The sequence below is a fragment of the Podarcis pityusensis genome (assembly GCF_964106645.2).
Source record: "Podarcis pityusensis genome assembly, chromosome: 9".
In the NCBI taxonomy this organism is placed as follows: domain Eukaryota; kingdom Metazoa; phylum Chordata; class Lepidosauria; order Squamata; family Lacertidae; genus Podarcis; species Podarcis pityusensis.
In genome coordinates, this window is record NC_138034.1 from 22867085 (window position 1) to 22885986 (window position 18902).

General features: G+C 42.6%; 1 protein-coding gene across 1 annotated transcript; it reads right to left on the minus strand.

The window, feature by feature from the left end:
* Nucleotides 1-1263: 1263 nt before the first annotated feature.
* Nucleotides 1264-16016, minus strand: TMEM165 (transmembrane protein 165). The gene is made up of 6 exons (XM_081020589.1): nucleotides 15697-16016; nucleotides 7815-8040; nucleotides 6709-6884; nucleotides 5632-5814; nucleotides 3797-3902; nucleotides 1264-2662 (listed from the first exon to the last, which is right to left on the minus strand). Exons 1-6 carry the CDS (start codon nucleotides 15871-15873, stop codon nucleotides 2586-2588), a joined length of 945 nt encoding a protein of 314 aa, XP_080876715.1. The 5' UTR covers nucleotides 15874-16016; the 3' UTR covers nucleotides 1264-2585.
* Nucleotides 16017-18902: the final 2886 nt, after the last annotated feature.

An 18902-nucleotide genomic window follows, 5' to 3' on the forward strand; every position in this document is an offset into this window, starting at 1 on the left:
ACTGGTCCTGCCGGCCTCTTTGAACTAGTACATGGTGGGGAATCTTTTACCCGCAAGATGTTGCAGAACTACAACTCCCATCAGCAACAGCAAGCACGGCCAATGTCCAAGGATAGTGGGAGTTATAGTCAAGCAATATCTGGAAGGCCAAATATTCAACACCCCTTGGACTAGAGCTGAGCAGCTCCAGTTCAGTCTGCCTAGCACTCAAGGTACTTCTAGGCAGCATTTTCTAATTTAAGCCTCTTCCAATATATCCAGATATGCTCATGGAAGTGTTTAAGAATGCCCACAATCTTCTGTAGCTACCCTCGATCTTCATTTAGGAATGAACAAAAATAGTTCCTAAAGAGGAAGTTGCTTCTCAATGTTCTGGGCATTTTTAAAATCCTATGCAGGGGATGCATTTCAAACAAGCTAAATGAAGTATGTTTTGATAATATGAACAAATGGCTTTCAAACTTCCTTTTGTGGAATCTTTTCCACAATCACGCTGGCGTCCTTTTTGTACATGTCTCCCGACAACCCCGTCCTCCCAAGTGTTTGAACTCCAGAGTTACATTCTAGGATGCCATTATTTTAGTTCAGACCAAGAGGCATCTTACGGACACTCCATGAAAAGTTAAAATGCATGCCTCTGAATACATCAAACGTGCCACTGTGGCTTTACATTGCAGGTAAAAATCAGCAAAGCAAAGGATGCCTGTCTGCCATCACTCAAATAAATGGAATGCCAGGTTAAACCTTTGCTCTAGCAGCCTCTCATGTTGAAAACTAGCAACGGTGGCTACATTGCAAATTGCAGCTAAGTCTTTGTCCTAGGTCAGGTGTAGGGAGACTGTGGTCCTCCGGGTGTTGCTGTCATCCCAGCTGGGGCTTTTAAGAATTGGAATCCATCATCATCTGGAGGTTGCAGCAATTTCAAAGTGCACACAACTTAATAATTGTTTTAGACATCAATTCTGTCCTTGAAGCAGCAAAAACTTTTATTCAGGAACAGCAGCTGAACTTCTAGTCTGAGAGAGGTACTTCCCACTTAAGACAGAGAGGTGCCCACACTAGCCGCTCCTTGAGAGCTGCCAGGAATGTGTCACTGAACTAGGACACACCTCAAGAGAATGCTGCCACTAGACTGAAAAAGGTCAACATCCATGGAATAGAGAGAGCAGACAGCTATTCTTAAAATTTAGACGCTTTTGGCCCGTGGGCTAAATTTCTGTACTGCTTTGGAGAACCATAGGAATAGAAACAAGAATAATCAAGTCACCTTTATACAGTTTATTGTTTCAAGTAATCTTTCCATCCTGATAAAATATTACTTACAGTAATTCTTAAGTCTTTGGCTATTTCATCTGGTCTTCTAGCTAGCTGATGTAAAACGTGTGCTTGAACCTCTCTCATTTAAGGGCTAAGACTACCTCTGGATGATGCTTTGTTTCCTAATTCTGCAATAATTTCCTCATACTTCATATGTAAGCACAAATTTACTATTCCAGACATGATGCTTATATATGAAGAATGGAGAACTACTGCACTTTCTCAGTACCCAGAGATATTTATATTGTCTTCACAGCAGTCTGTCAAAGACACAGTATTAGACGACTGAAACTCCTCAAACGATCTGCTTAAGAATCATTACAGAAATGACTGAATGATTTAAACACAGTAGCAACCACAAGGAATCACAGAAATATTTGTCCAGACTAGACACTGAATGTAGCCAAAATGCTTGCCTGTAGGATAAAAGTGCCCCCCCAACCAAGTAGAAATACTACACAATAACTTCCTCTGAATTAAGCTAAGCAGTCAAAGCAACTACATTTCTAAAACAGAAGACACCTAAATTTATTCATGTTCTCCCTGTTTACCTTTTTAATTTCTAAAAGAAAAACAATCAACACCTTAGTAAGTACTTTAATCTGAAAAAGCAGTGAATGTTTAGTATAAATACAAGAAAAAGAGGAATTTTATTTGGTTACTATCTGGCTAGATTGTGTACTTGAATACATTTGAATTCTGAATCAGCATACTTGATACCAAAACATTCTGATTTTTCTACAATTCAGTTACAAACTGAATTCACAAATCCTTGAGGAAGTGAGTTAGTCCTAAGTGCAGATTTCAGATTTCCTGGTATTCATTATTGATTGTGGAACGGTGTACTTGGGCTGCAAGGTCGGAGGCAAAAGGTTCTCCGCAATACTTTGTACTAGACACTTGGTAAGGCATAACTGCAAGCCAAAGGCAGCAGCAATTCGTCCAGAATGGGGATCTTTCGGCAATGGCTAGTGATGATCCGCAGATGAAGTAGCAAACCTCATAAAATTTCAGAAGGTGGATCTCAGTTTACCTGAGTCAGCTACAGTAAGCAAACATATTATTCGTGTCCCAAATATATAGACTATGCATGTTCTCCAGCACAGATTGTGTCCACAAAGTATACCAAACTAAACGTTACTATAAAAGTTACAGCATCCCATCTTCAGTGCTTGTTTCACTAATAGCTGTACACTATATACAGGAATACAAGGGTAGGTTTGTTGATCCTAATTCTTGCTCTTTCAAGGAAAGGGGGAAATCTCTTGTTAAAAACCAGCATCTGGGCTTATAAATAGTGCAGAAAATGCAAATGCTAAGAAAACAATGCCTCCTATGATTGTCACTGTAAGAGAGAGAGAGAGAGAAAAGATGGTGATTAGATCAGAAGGACAAAGTTCACTCTGTATCTAATGGCTCTCTTTCATCCCATAAACAACTTACAGCACCCATTTGCCTTAAAGCACTGATGCACCCATTAAGCTGTTTCTGGCTCTTGCAGAATTGTGACAAGTTCTTCTCTTTCACTGCCCTCCGCCAAGGGACGCCACATGGCCCCTATACTGCACACACAATTCAAGCATGTTCAGACTCAAGAAGTCACAAGCATGCTTGTACGCAGACCAGCACGCTTTCTCACGAATGGAAGTACCCATGATGTGGTTCTCATGAAGCATGTTCTTAAAGATAAGCCTTTGGGCTCACACCAGGGAGCAAAACCAGCAGAAAGGAGAAATTGACTTCTGACAGTGCGGCTTTTCATTTTCTTGAAAAGCGAACACACTTTTTTCTAGCGGGCAGTAAACATGACAAAGAGGTAGGGCAGCTGATGTCCTAACATCAAGGTGGAACTGGTGGAAAGTGCCTCACACAGCCTGTGAGCTTCTAGAGAATGGGAAATTTGGCCCTACCCAACTCAGTTTGGGTTTTATAGCCTTGTCTTTTAGAGATTAAACCAACGGCCACTTAATAAAAGTATTATTGTATGGCTAATGATATGTGGCTCTATCTCCCTGTAGCTGCCACTCTGTACTTGCATAATGGAAACTGCCACTATTTTGTGAGGAGCCATTTAACACAAACTTCTTAAAAGGGAGAGGGCCACCCAGATCATATTTGAAGCAGCTGCTGGTGTAAACTTATTAAAATCTGTAACACCATTCAAGTAATAACAAGTTTTTTTTTCCAAAAAAGAGATAGGGTGCAGACACTAAAATTATAGTATCAGCAGCATGCAGGCTGCATATTGTCTGGTGCCTATGAGCACAAGAATGACTATAGCTGTCTTGAGTGTTCATGCAGGAAAAAACAGTTGTTTTGATGCAGCCCTCTAGCTCAAATGTAATTTGAACATAGCAACTCATTACATGCATTCAACACATCCCTCTCACTACTTTCAGCCCCTAATTAATCCAAGTTTGAAATTCCACTCGCTTTGCAATTATTAGGCAAATCAGCTTCCAATCAAGGGCTTACTTACCAGTCCGAACAGATATTTTTTGTGCTATCATTCTTCCTCCAATCACCGCTAGGCCAGTACATAAGCTATGGCCAACTGTTCCACCTACTGCCACACCATAGGGATCCTGTACAAATACGCACGGTCAATTTTCAATGCAGTTTAAAAGCTACAGCTCTCTACAGCACCTTATCAAGGAGGTATTTATGCATTCAAAGGGCTTGATCAGACAAAGCCACATTAAGAGAAGATTGTCAACCACTTCAAAAGTTGGGGTTAATGACCAGGGTGATTTTATTGGGCAGCTGTTTCCTGGGATAAAAGCAAAAAAGTGTGACCCTTTCCAGTTACTGCCAATACAACACTCACCCCCTCATTAAATGAGAATTGTTTTTTCCAACTCATTTAAATTCCCACTTCTGTTTAAAGGATAGAATAATGATAATGCTTAAGCAGTGGTGGCTCATCTCCAGTTTAGGGGCCTGATACAGCACCTAGGAAATTTTTTTCTCTCTGGTCCCATGAGCTCCTACCAATTTTGCTGGTGGAAGCAAAAAGGAAAAGAAAAAAGGTAGCCACAGTGTTAGCCTTCCTCCTCAGCTGATTTGCACAGATCAGCAGAGGAGGGGAGCTGTGTGCCTTTGTGTGTCCCATGAGATAGAGGATGAACCTGTACAGGGTGTCCAGACCAACTTTGAGCTACATCCATGACTGGAATGTGGCATATATAATGACTGTTTCAGAGGCTACTGTCTAAAATCAATCTCGGATTATTTAGCCTTTGGACAAACTTTCGACCCCATGCTACTTTATAATGCCTGAAAATATAAATACAGATACATTAATATGTGTGCCTGCACCTAAGGCAGCAATCCCATGCCCGCTTACCCGGGAGGAAGTCTCACCAACTCAAGGGGACTTGTTTCCAAATAAGACAGGAAGCAGCCCAAAGAGCTCACTTTGTCTAGCATTTGCTGTACGCCAAAGGACGCTGCCAAAAGTATACCTCTGGAGGAGATGTGCATCCTGCTCTAAATCTAAATCCCCTGGGCCCAATACTACAGGAGGAAAGGGGGTGTGTGGAGAAAGAGAGCAGGCAGACTCAAGTACACCAGCCATTTGCAGCAGCAAAGGAAGAAAGTCTATAAGCACACACACAGCCTGCCCCTTGCATATAGAATACTTCTATCACACGTAGGCTCCCTGACTGGGCACATGCTCCTTTGATTGCAATAATGGCTACAGGATGCAATGGGTATTTGCCTAAGTACCCCTTCTCCTCTGGTTGAATGAAGAGAAGCAGCACAGAGAACAAATCCCACTAGCAAACCTTCATCATTGTGCTCCTTCTCTATAAGCCACGTGCTACTGCTGCAACTCCTGAATGAGTTTACTGAGCAGCAGGTGTGGCAGTGCACACTTTGAACAGTTTAAAGGATGCTTTCTCTTGAGCAAATTCATGTAGCCACAATATGAAGCGAGACATTTTCACCTGTTCCGTCACTACCAGGTTCTGCTCCCCACTGCCCTTCTAAATGTATTTTATTTAGTAAGCTTAGCAGTTTTACCCCACTAAAAACAAGTTCTCGGAGACAGCCTCCCCCAACCTGGTGCCAAACCAATGGATTCAAGTTACAAGAAAGGAGATTCCAACTAAACTTCAGGAATAACTTTCTGGCAATAAGAGCTGTTGGGGGCCCCATCTGTCATGGATGCTTTTATTGAGATTCCTGCACCGCAGAGGGTTGGACTAGATGACCCCTCGGATCCCTTCCAACTCTACAATTCTATGGTTCTATTATTAGTTCTTGAGAATGTTGCTCTTTGATTAGATACATCCTATGCATTTCACTCACCTCTCTTGCTGCAAGAACTATTGTGGTTAACTGAGAGCGGTCGCCCCATTCGGCTAAGAACGTTAAAGTAAAAGCTTGCACAAAAATTGGAGAGATAAAGTGCAGCCATTTTCTTTGAGGTATAGCAGGGCCTGTTCCCATTTCCACATCTCCAGGTCCATTTAATAGTTTTGTTCTCTGGAGCTAGAAGCAAAAGGCGGATGTTAGAAAAGAATAGGAGCTAACTCGCTCCTACGTATAAGTAAGGAGCTACGTGTAAGTAGCACATACATCAATTATCAGAACACTAAAATTTTTTACATATAACTCATATGGCAGCATTTATCACAAAGACTTAGTCAATTCAGTTCACCCAGAATCTATTGGAAAGGCCTAGTGACTAATATATATTAGCAATTTGGGTGAATAAATATTAACAATTAAGTCAGAACCAGTATAGTTCTCCTATGACTATTCTGAGATGGTAATGAGTTTAAAATGAGAGCTAAAGCAGAATGCCAAATCTATTTCGTACTAGCGATTTCAGAAATGATTAATAAAGCACAACAATTCTGATAATGTTTACTGTTTGAAGTTCTGCACTTATATACCAACAATAATAATAATGAAAATATCCTGAAATGAGGAGATGTTATCTAAACAACTTAACAAAACTTCTGGCTCTTAGAATACAAAAACTGTATTGAAACCAAGCCAGAAGTAACCATTGAAGGACTGTACAATATATAGCACAATAACCTACTAATAGGTTCTCACCACCAAAACTAAGAACATACAACCTATAGAGGTTAGTAGAACAATCTCAGTTAAAATACTTCAATTTCTTTCTTACTGAAATTTGTATCCAGGAGTTTTTCTTCTCTTGCTCTTGTAGCACAACTCTGTTTTAGTCAGCTGTTAAACATACTGCAGGAGGCAGAGGATATATTTTGCTACATCATGCAAGAGCTATATATCTGGTGTATCAATTCCATTTGGGAACAGGTGTAGCTAAATATCTGGCTACTTTCCCTAGACTTCCTGATTTCACAAAGATACTCTGCATGGTGTACACATGCTCTATATACTTCAACTTACTTCTTCATCCTTCTTTTTGAGTTCTGCTTGAACTTCCTCCAGCTCTTCCTGACCCTCATCTGCACCCATCTTCAAGCCTTCCCGGAGCATTCGGATGCCAAAAATTGCAAAGAGTGCTGTCGACACGTAGTAGGTGTATACTCTGGGGATTACTGTGGTGGCATAGCCAAATAAAACTAGGAGTGGAAAAACAAAAACATTTCAGGCTACCTGTGAAGTTGACTTTGCTCATTCCCTAAAGCTAATTCAGGTTGCAAGTTGGTTAACAGGAAATTAGATTCTCTACTAATTCAGGGAGCTCTTAATTTATTTGGTCGGATGTATACCTCATTCCCAAAAAGGAGCCCAGGGCAGCTAACATCAAAAGATACAACATACTGAACCATTAAAACTACATTCCCATTCTAGGGCAATTCATGAAACTCGTCCAGAATACACCTTCCTTTAGGTCTAACTTGCCATCTTTCTGCCAGATTTGATGCAAAACATAAGGCATGAACCACTGTCTAGCAAGGCAGTATTTAAGAGTTGCTTTCTTCATGTACACAATCTATTTTTCAACCCATTTATATAAGAAGTTGCCTTGGTGAATTGGATTAAATGTCTTATGTGAGTGGTTGTAGCAGGTCTCTAATTCCTTGGCCAGAAATATTTCCCATCCTTGCTACCCAAGACACTTTAACTCACACAATAGCTGACAGTAACATTGGCATGATTTTAGTTAAATAGAACACGTTAGCAAAAACACAATGGGGTGGATTCATGTCCACCGTTCCACAAATGAAAGGATTCCTTCCATTCATGAGAGTCAGTCAGATCCAGGGGAAGCTCCCATTTTGCAAACTGGATACAGATAGAGGGGTCCCCATCCCCGTCCCACACCCAGATCCCACCAGCCCCACTTCAGTTCCTATTGCCACATGTCATGCTGTTCTGAGGTTCCTCCAATTCTCTGGAGCATATTTTCGGAGGCAGCAGAGGAAGGGGAAATTCTTTTGTAGGACAGAAGACACAAAAGCAAGGCCTGACTGTCTTCTCCACATATATGTGTCACTGTTTGCAGTTTTCCTACATATGTTCCAGGACAGAGAAGCTACAGCACCCACCTGATAAACATGTCATCAACCCCAGGGCAAGCATAGCCCCAGCGAGCACTGTTAACCGGTTGTAACGCATTGCCATGATGGCTGCAATGAAGAAAGTTTTGTCGCCAAGTTCAGAGACAATGATGACCGATATAGCAGCCACGAATGCATGGATAAATCCCAGGTTCGTCTTATCCCCGGAGTCTTCACTAACAGAATGGATGGGAGCCACTGGAGTAGGTCCTTTCTGGGGAGGAAAGAAAAAAGTTTTATTTCTCTCACCCAAATCCATCTATTCTATAGATTTTCTTATTGCACTAGCTGCGGTCAGTAATTTAACTAAACTTGCATTGGGTTAAACCGGGGACAGAAATCTGCACGTAAGCCACAACCCAAATAACCTTGGGTGTGCTAACTGATTAAGAAATCAAATTATTTATTGATTTCTTAGCTGCACTTCACCATAAAGTCCCAGGGCACAATAAGTGCATCAGTTTGAAGGGTTGTTGTTGTTTTCAAAAAGCAGGTCAATATACTTTAAAAATTTCCAAAGACTGGGAAACCTGGTTTATTGGAATTTCTGATTACAAGGACAGTCTCTAAGAACATTCACTCAATGTCATTTTAAAAACTCTTCAGAACTTTTCAGATATTTGCATGATTATCACAGAGAAGCCAGTTCACCTGAGGACAGTGGGGGAAGGGTTTGCCTGCATGCTCTTGGCCTCAATTTAATCCATCACATGTTAGGGTGAATGCCTGTACATTTTACTTCAATACGTTTTCATATCTTGCTACTTCCTGCAAACTATGTCGTCTATTAACTAACTTATGCTATTCAGCTGCTTAATCATGATTTTTTGGGGGTAAATATTATACTAAGGAATGATTTTTCAGAAACAAACAAGGGAAAAAGAATTGAAGTTAATAATGATACTAGTGTTTAAATCTTCAGCTGCCCATGTTTCCCAATATTCTGGCAAATGATTCATGTAAACTCTGCAATTTTGCTATTCAAGTACAGTGCATGATTAGCCTGTCATATATGGATACAGATACAAGACTTCTCAAAGTATATGCGCTTATCAGTAATTAAAACAATTCATTCTGCTGCACAACAAGGCATTTTGAAGCCTTCTCTATACAGAGGGGTAGGAGAGCTGGGGTATAAAAAAAAAAACCACACACCTGGAAACCTAGGAGGCTTAGTTTGGTCAGAATCAAGTATACATTTCCAGAGTTAATGCTAAATACATTACTTCTGGTAAATGAGCCACCGTAGCCACTAGAGAGCTGTGAAAATTTGTGTCCCGGGCTTTTTAGACTTGTCTACCCATGTACTATCTGAAACCCAAGGGGCACATTGGTTGCCAGATGTGAAATATACTGGCATTATTTTCAGCTCTCGTACCCCACTACTAAAATGCCTCTTCCTTAGGGTAGGACCACTTGAGACTGTCAACAAACTTGAACCTGGGAATGAAATGTTTCATGATTATATACTGATGTCAATTACATCAGATGAGAGATGAGTTGCAGAGCTACCATTTTGTACCAGAAGAATAGACACCCCCCCCCCCAAATGCAGTAATTTCTTCAGCGGAAAATTTGAAGGTTAACAATGTGTTGGTCTTAACTTTTTATCAATTTGAATAGTTAACAGAATTGTAAAGAAAAACATTTTTATGTTCTTCTTGACAACAGACTGCAGTTGAAGAGATGCCCATAGACAGATACTGTATTTGGTAAACTAGATTTTACATACATTAGAACACACTACTGTACTAATGTTTCACATCCCTGCTTACCAGTTTGCTGATTTGTTGTATTTGCATGCCAACTTTCCTCCAGATAGCCTGGAATGGCAGATATGGGGTCACCTCATTTTAGCCTCTGGTGTAGTTCAGGCAAACACTTTAGTGCCCAGAGTTCCTCAGTGATCTTCAGGACTGAATGAAAACATAGCCAGGTCTTCCTAATTGAACTGCAACATTCTTAATTGCATCAGACTTGATGATCCCTTAAGTCAGGCATGGCCAAACTTGGCCCTCCAGCTGTTTTGGGACTACAACTCCCATCATCCCTAGCTAACAGGACCAGTGGTCAGGGGTGATGGGAACTGTAGTCCCAAAACAGCTGGAGGGCCAGGTTTGGCCATGCCTGACTTAAGTGATGTCAAAATGTACTACTGCTACAATTATCAACACATCGATACTACTGTGGCAACAATCACAGTTACCCAAGAGTTTTAAATGATTCCATTTAAATGGCTGGAATGTGACATCAAGTTAACACATATGTGAGAAAGAGAATTAAAGACCACATGTAGCTAAATCCATTGTAGCCACCAACAGATCAGAACAGTGTTGTCCAGTAGACATTGTGTTGTATTATAAGACAACTGTTCATTTATGGACTAATTTTGGGTGAAAAACCTAAGAGCACTTCACACCACTTTTTGTATCCTGCTTCACATACCCAAAGATCACTTCAAATCTGACCTCAAGACTTCCAACCACTTCAGCATATTTTCTCTGCCCTGGCATTCCTGTTAATATTTAATGTTTTAATCACTCAGTTATAATTTATCATTGCAAGCTACCTGAAGTAGCTCTATATTTTGCACTTCAGACTTTGAGTCATCTACACTCTGCTGATCACATATTTGTGGTATTTTACCCTGAGCTGCCATCTATCCCACTTATTACAAAGCTTAGGTTCCAGTCACCCTGGAGAGATATCTGTTTACGTCTATGCCAAACTCATCCCACGTACAACTTTTCAACCACTTTGGCAACCCCAGATTTGCCATACTTTATGAATTACTATACCGTACTTCATTGTAACCTTCTGAATCACCCATATTACCTCTGATAAGGCGGGTACTTGGAGTGTACAGACAACTGTGGAAAGTGGCATTCCTTTAAGGTCAGGAGATTCTAAAACAACATCCCTTATCAGATATAACAAGGAAAAATTTCAAATTCCACTGAAGGTAAGATCAAGACAGTGACCCCATACACTCTGAATCTAACAGATCCATCAAGTCCAAATCCTATCCTATTGCTCAAACTCAGAAGCACTATCTGTCTGAAATGCAGAGAACTCAAGGTAAAATTTAAGTTGCCTAGATTTCACTCTTAATATGCATGAAGTTTTAAACTGTAAAGCTCTCTTTTCTTTTCTTAATAATAATAATAGAGATCAGGTAGTATGAAGAAAATGTTTCACCCTGCCAGCCCTTTGTCACTGGTGACACAACCATCAAGAAAAGGTGAAAATCAGGAGTAACACGGAAAACTGGATTTGTAGATAAAGATAATACTTATGGCTTGCTTGGACTCAGTTGCCGTATTTTCCAAAAAGATAAGTTGTGTCGTGTTGAAGCTGTATTACAGGGGCATGAAAGCTTTAAGTCACATACAGTGTGGAGCTATAGAATCTCAGCTTCTTTTTATGAGTCATTTTTGCATTGCTCAAGCAATTTTAACTTCTAAATTACTGGTTTCTCTTAAGCACACTATTCTCACCTTATTAAATTAAAGGGTTAATTTTAGCCTGAGGGAATTTACCCATACTGTGCTTTACTAATTACTAATCCCTTGATTAAAGTAAACACAATAAATGACATTTTCTATTTTACAACATTTAGTTTTAATTGTGCCACAAGAGCTATTGAATGGCTACAGCACTATAAGGGAATTGTGACAGGGTTCCTAACACAGTGCCAGTTAGAAACTGGGACAGAAAAGCTAGGAGCCAAATGGCTTCTGGGACCTGGGTTGTGGGTGCCAAAACAGAATGTCTAGTCGCCACTGGGGGGCAGCGGTCAGGAACACTTTTTATTTATTATTTTAATAAGCATGAATTAATACACAATTCACATAACTGATACACTGTTAATATCACTTTTTAGCAGAAATTATTAATACAAAATAAATTAGTGTTTACAATAAAAATATTGGTACCATACTTCAGGTTTCAACACACTCTACTCTTTATTGTTAAACTCCTTAACATATTGTATCCTAAACATATCCTTTGAGGCTTCAAAGCACATGCATTTCAGTAATCCTTGAGTGTCAGCCAGGTGCAAAAAATGGCACCCAGACTTTTTAAAGCGCTCGCAAATAGAGAATCTTTAGGCGCAAAATGCACCTTGCGCCCTGCTAATTTCAAACCCTGCCCTCAACCTACCAATGAACTGATCGTTATGACATCCCCTGCAAGCAGAAGCAACTAGACATGTTCAGGAATTTATTGTCGATAGAAAAAAATAGAGAAGGAACGTTTTATGTTAACAGAATTTGAACTGTTACCATTTACTCTGTGACAAAAAGTTCACCAAAACCTCTCCACCCCTCAAGGCTGCCAAGAAGTCACAGTGGTCTGAGACAATGAGGCAGGCTTGTCATCTTGATTGTGAGGCTTGGCAACACTTTAGTCTCCAGGATGCTAAACTGTGATAAACAAAAACAATGCATTTAGCTCACTCCTTCAACTGAACCTGCACCAATATTTGTACGGCTTGCTTCACACTTTAGACTGCAATTGTTTTTGCTGCGGCTACCGTGACTGTTTGTGGCAGCTCATGCACAAAGTGTCAACAGAGACAGACTTGAAAATACCCATGCTGGAAGAGCCATAGATGCACCTCTGGTATGAAACGCTGTTTCTGATAGAATGCACATAACATACCAGTGGCAAGCACACTCCAGTATAAAGTGCAAAGTGGCCCCAAGTACCCTGTGTATTATACATTATTTAAAATGAATAACTTAGGTAGTACTATATTCTGAAGGATCTCAATGGATGATCCAAGCAAGCACCTTGAAGACCAACAACAAATACAGTACACATGGCAGCTCTTTGAATTTTCCTCATAGATGCAAGGGAGAAGTTGCCTGAGGCTTCCTCCTTGACCTGGAGAACAAGACACCACATTTTAAGTCTCTGAGTGGAACAAGCCTCAAGGCAAGCAATACCCATTGTCTCAGCAGAACCTCTATTAAGAGATGTATGCTTTATCCCTGATCTATGCAAGAGATTCACTAGGCGGATCTGTGATTTAACCATAGATTAAAAGCATATGTTATCGGGAACAGCGAGACCATCCATAGCGTATTATGATTATATGGTTATAAGATTAGGATGATACCTACACCAGGCCATACCATACTACTTTAAACATACCTACTACTTTAAACAGTCATGGCTTCCCCCAAATAATTCTGGGACCTGCAGTTTGTTAAGAGTGCTGACAGTTGCTTCATGCAGCTACAGTTCACAGAGTTCGCTGTGAAGAGTGATTGATTGTTAAACAATTTGTGCAGCCTCCTTTGGGCAGTCAGCATTCTTCTACATAGAGAAGATAGGCTCAGGAAGTAAGTGCCTGTCATTTCAAAATATCCAGAACCACAGAAGTGGGAAGAGCACAGAAAAGGACCTGAATTTGCTTCTATATGCCAGTGTGTGCTGCTGCTACTATAAGACCAAGATCACACAAAGTAGGGAACTCTGTTGCCCATAGTCAACAGCATTAAGTTGAACTTGCTGCAAGTACAGCAGGGTGCAGAAACTTCAGTCCTCCAGGTGTTGCTGAATGACAATTGCCATTGTATCTGACCACTGTCCATTCTGGGTGGGGCTGAAGGGAGCTGATGTTCAACAAAATTTGAAAGGTCACAGATTCTCCATCTTTGAAATACAGAGCAGTTTTGTGCCCTTAAGGAATATTTATGTTAGAAATATCTGGCTGCCATGGTTTCCACTTCAAGAAGGAATACTGTGGAACCAGAACAGCAGCATTTACTAGAAGTAGAGACATTCTCAAATTATAAGAAAAGAGAGAAACATGAGTGTTAACTACCTAAAAGCCAGAGGGAACAGAGAAAGGCAGTGTAGACCCTCTCCAACTTCTTATATGACAATGGAGATTTCCAGGAGAGGTTCAAAGTCAGCTCTCCTCATCCCCATGCCAAGGTAAAATGGGAAAACTGCCTGTCTCTTTGTGTGACTTCTTCAGGGCAGCAAGCCTCCTAGCAAACAAAGTGGCCAGGCATGTCTCCTGTGTTGTAGATCACTGAATAATAAGTAGAAGTGCTGCAGGAGAAGATTTCCACCATCATCACTAAACCTGCCTCCTGGAGAAAAGTTTTAGCATTTTGAATTTCTACTTCCCACCCAGTTTTAAAAGTCACAGCAGCCTTTCCAGGGAGAGGGATAGTAAAGGACTGAAATGGTAGGGCATTGAATGAGACAACCTCTTTGAAATTTCCTCGCACTGGGATAGATAAAGTAGGGTGGAGTCACAGAAAACTTCCAGGCAAATTATCCCCCATCCCAATTCTAGTGCAGCACTTCACTATTAATCACTTGCTGCCTACTTAACCACCCTGTTCAGGTCACAGTGGCAAAATGAAGTCTACAGTGCAAAAATCAATTTGTGGGGAGGAAAAGTGGGCGGTTCTAATGCACATTAGTGAGTGCCAAATAGCAAGTCTCACACTTCTAATACTTTTAACAGTCACACACTGCTAGTTTTCAGTAATGTAATCAGAAATAAAATCTGACCATTTAACACCTGCTGCTCCCATTTGTGGCCATGCTCCTTTTGTGAACAAAGATATGCAGGTTACATAATAGAGAAAATTCTTTGGACAAATGCAACATATGTTCCATTCTCTGTTAAACAATTGTACCCCAACCATGATTTTATGGCTAGACATAGGACTCCTACACAAGTCTAAACCATTGTACCTTTTTCTACAAGATGGATTCCTGCTCCCACCTCCCCTGCCAACACTCTGGCAACACAGTCCACTTTTTCTTCTCAAAACTAAAATATGGCTATAATCTGATAGAATTATGAAGTCTTATGCTGGTACTCTGTACCTGATTGTATCCCCACGGCTTTCAATAAAACTCATTTTAACCATCTCCCAGCACCATAGATGCATTACCTAACTTTATGAACAATTCTCTCAGCACAGATGTGGTGGGGAACTTTGGCCTTCCAGATGTTGCCGAACTGCCCATCAGCTGTAGCAAGATTGGCCAGGGGTGATGGGAGCTATAGTTCAACAACATCTGGAGGGCCAAAGGTTCCCCATGCTTGCCTTAGCAGGACCCCAAAGACAGCAGGCAATCTCTGTCACCACAGAGCTGATGAAAGGCAGTTTCCCTCAGAGGGCTACTTCTCAGTAAATAAGCAGATAGCATATTCCCAGTTTCAAGGCAGCTCCCCTGAAAACCTTGCAGGTAGGTGCCCCCGCAAGATTTATTGTGGCACAAACTTTCATGGACAGGCCCAAGTTCATCAAGTGCATGAAGTGCTACCCTTAGCTGGGGAAGGGGGGCGCTCAAAAGTTTATAAAACGTTTGGGTCGACAGCTATTGTGGTTTTATACATGCACCTGCAGGCAGACACACAGGCCTGGGGAGTGAATAAGAGCAGCAAAACAGCCCGGTGGAAAGACCACGAAATCCTCGAGTAAACTCATGATGGGGAGGAATAACACTCCCAGCACCTGATGAAGTGAAGTCCACCAAGCCTTTCCCCCTCCCCACTTGCAGCTGCTGCAAGCACGCGTTCGCTGCGAAACTCCCCAACAAACACGTGTCCGAAACTAAGGTTGGCTTCTCCCGTCAGGATCTCTCCCTCTTCCTCCTCTCCATTCCCTTCCTCCCACACACGAGAGCCACGTCAGGGCTCCGCCAAGGAGCGGAGAGCGCCCTCCGTTTACCGCGCCCCGAAGAACGTCTCGTGTGAGTGCGCGCACACGTGTATTTTGGGGGGGAGGGGGAGATGCGGCCGGAGGATGCTCTGAAGAGCCGGGGCCAGCCTCGCTCCAGGCCCCCGAGCCGCCCGCTCCCCTTCGAGCCTACCCCCGGCGCCCCTCACCTCGGCCTTGGCCAGCTCCGGCCCTTGCACCGCCGGCTGCTGAGGCGGCGGCGGCTTCTGCTGCTCCTGCTGAGGCGGCGGCGGCGGCTCCCCCCGGTCCTGGCCATTCTCCGGCTCCGAGGCGGCGAAGGGCGCGGCGAGGAGCAGCAGCAGCAGGAGCCGCGCGGGGCCCGCCATTCCCGGCGCCGAGTCCTCTCCCGCTAACAGGAAGAAGCGCGGCGGCGGCAGCGAGAGCGGAGGCGGCGCTTCCCCGCCGCCATAGCCGCTTCCTCCTCCGCGACCCCTCAACCAAACAACGCCGAAGCTGTTCCCTCCGCCACGCCACCGAAGCCTCAGAGGCGGGGCCCGCCCCCTTGCTCCGCATCCGCCTCTCTGATTGGTGGCGCCGGAACCAGCATGTTCGAATCATCCTCGCTTTGCAAAGAGCGAGAGAGAGCTGCGCTCGAAGGGGGCGGGGCTGGGGAGAGCGAGAGAGCGAACCTAACCTAACCCTACCTGGGTCACGTGGCGCTTTCCCCTCCAACCCGCTCCCTCCCTCTGGGGCCGCGCGACTCCTCAAGAATTCTGGTAGTTTAAGTGGGTGGGAAATAAAGACCCAGGCGTGCAATGTAAATTGTGCACCTTATGATGCATGAGATCATGGCCACTGGTCCCATCACCTCCTGGCAAATAGAAGGGGAAGAAATGGAGGCAGTAAGAGATTTTACTTTCTTGGGCTCCATGATCACTGCAGATGGTGACAGCAGTCACGAAATTAAAAGACGCCTGCTTCTTGGGAGAAAAGCAATGACAAACCTAGACAGCATCTTGAAAAGCAGAGACATCACCTTGCCAACAAAGGTCCATATAGTTAAAGCTATGGTTTTCCCAGTAGTGATGTATGGAAGTGAGAGCTGGACCGTAAAGAAGGCTGATCGCTGAAGAATTAATGCTTTTGAATTATGGTGCTGGAGGAGACTCTTGAGAGTCCCATGGACTGCAAGAAGATCAAACCTCTCCATTCTGAAGGAAATCAGCCCTGAGTGCTCACTGGAAGGACAGATCCTGAAGCTGAGGCTCCAGTACTACCTCATGAGAAGAGAAGACTCCCTGGAAAAGACCCTGATGTTGGGAAAGATGGAGGGCACAAGGAGAAGGGGACGACAGAGGACGAGATGGTTGGACAGTGTTCTCGAAGCTACCAGCATGAGTTTGACCAAATTGTGGGAGGCAGTGGAAGACAGGAGTGCCTGGCGTGCTCTGGTCCATGGGGTCACAAAGAGTCGGACACGACTAAACAACAATAGGGGATGGTTGTGCGCACCGTGTAGCAGCACATCATCCCAGGTCACTGTTCCTTCTGTCCTGGGGATTGGGGGACTTAACCCAGCAAGCAAAATGCTTTCTTTGCAGAAAGACAGGCTTACAATACAGATAAGGAACAGCAGGGAAGACAAAGCACCATCGTCGGCTTAGGATAGTTTCTGAAAAGTTGCTCGAAGCAGCTCCCCGTCTCGTGGGGAAGCATTGACTCCGCCAGATGTTGTGGAGCTGCATCTCCACCATCATGCCATCCTTGCTTGGGGCTGGTGGGAATTCTGGGATGCTTGTCAACATCTGCATTCAGTTGCCCTGATCTTGTGAAGGAGATCTGCATCTTGTATGGCAAATAAGAGAAACAGATATTTATGGCAAACTGTGGACATAAATGCACCTCTGCATAAGGACCCTGTCTATTAGCACCACACTCTTTTGCATGGAATGCACATTTTGAGGTGCTTTCAAATATGCATGCAAACAGATGCATGCTAACAGTTTATTTCTTCCTCTTGGGTTGGGGCATTGTTGAGGGCTTTTTGTTGGAGAGGGTACTGGTGGACTGGTCATGTGCGGATGCCTGATCATTGTCTTCCAAAGCAACTACTCTATTCCCAACTTAAAAATGGAAAGTGTAATGCTGGTGGTCAACAAAAGAGGTTTAAAGACTGTCTCAAGGCAAATCTAAAAAAATGTAGTATAAACACTGACAACTGGGAAACACTGGCCTGCGGGTGCTCCAGTTGGAGAACAGCCTTTACTAAAGGTGTCAAGGGCTTTGAAGACACTCGAACTCAGGACGCAAGGGAGAAACGTGCTAAGAGGAAGGCACGCTTGGAAAATCCACACCGTGATCAATTCCCGCCCAGAAACCAATGTCCCCACTATGGAAGGAACGTGTGGATCCAGAATTGGCCTCCACAGTCACTTACTGACTCATTGTTAAAACTGTGTTTATGGAAGACAATCTTACTTGGCTATGAGTGATCGCCAAAGAGAAAGAGATCTGGAAATTGTTCAATTTGGTTGTGTACTTTTTGAAGTTTTGTTTTATTACATATAACTGCTTTTATGTTTGCAGTTATGTGTTTGTTTTTAATATGTTGTAAGCCACCTTGAGCGGTTTTAACTGTGGAAAGTCATCTTATACTGCCCATTATATCGAGACTCAAGAAAAGAGCTGATCGAACCGATTCTGAGGAAAATACCTCGTAGTACAGACGACACCTATATCAGATACCTCTTAGCTGACAAAGAGCCCGAAATTAACAGGTCCGTGGCAAAGTACTGTTACATTGCAACAAGAATAAGACGAGCGATGATGTCTACAAAGGAGTTCAAACTGTAAACATCGAAGGAACGATAATAAACAGTAGCGACTCCTGAATTGAATTTTAAAAACTTAAAACTCGAAACCTGGTCATAAATATAAGCACCAATTCTGTGAACTGGCCATATTTTTACTACTACTTGTAGCACAATACTATTTTTAATGTCATATTTTATAAATTGCTTCCTGGTCATTGACCGTATTAAAGATATTTGATTTGATTTTGTGGAAAGGCAGCATACAAATAAAATGATTGATTGATTCGTAACTAGAACTGAATTATATTGCAAGTGAGGCTTACCTCATGGTAAACACAGGTTGGTTGGGCTGCAAACTCTCCTTGGTTACTACTTTTAAGCAGCTACACAATCCATCTACAAACGTTACTGTTTTTAAACATTGTGCTTAAATTGTGTTCTTCTTCTTTTAATTGACTTATTACTTAGTTGCTATTGCTTTATACTGCTTTAATTTTGTGTGTTTGTGTACAAGCCAACCAGAGAGCCCATGGTATGGGGTGACAGTAAATCCATCAGTAATACTCTACCTACTCTAAAGTAGCCCCACTGACATCACTGTC

What these genes read in the sequence shown, in the direction of transcription:
- TMEM165 (XM_081020589.1), bottom strand. Translation starts at nt 15,873, where the DNA reads ATGGCGGGCCCCGCGCGGCTCCTGCTGCTGCTGCTCCTCGCCGCGCCC. An exon ending in TAGTTCTTGCAGCAAGAGAG is followed by an intron (nt 3,903 to 5,631) that starts GTGAGTGAAATG and finishes GTATTTGTACAG; the next exon opens with GATCCCTATGGTGTGGCAGT. An exon ending in AAAAATATCTGTTCGGACTG is followed by an intron (nt 2,663 to 3,796) that starts GTAAGTAAGCCC and finishes TCTCTCTTACAG; the next exon opens with TGACAATCATAGGAGGCATT.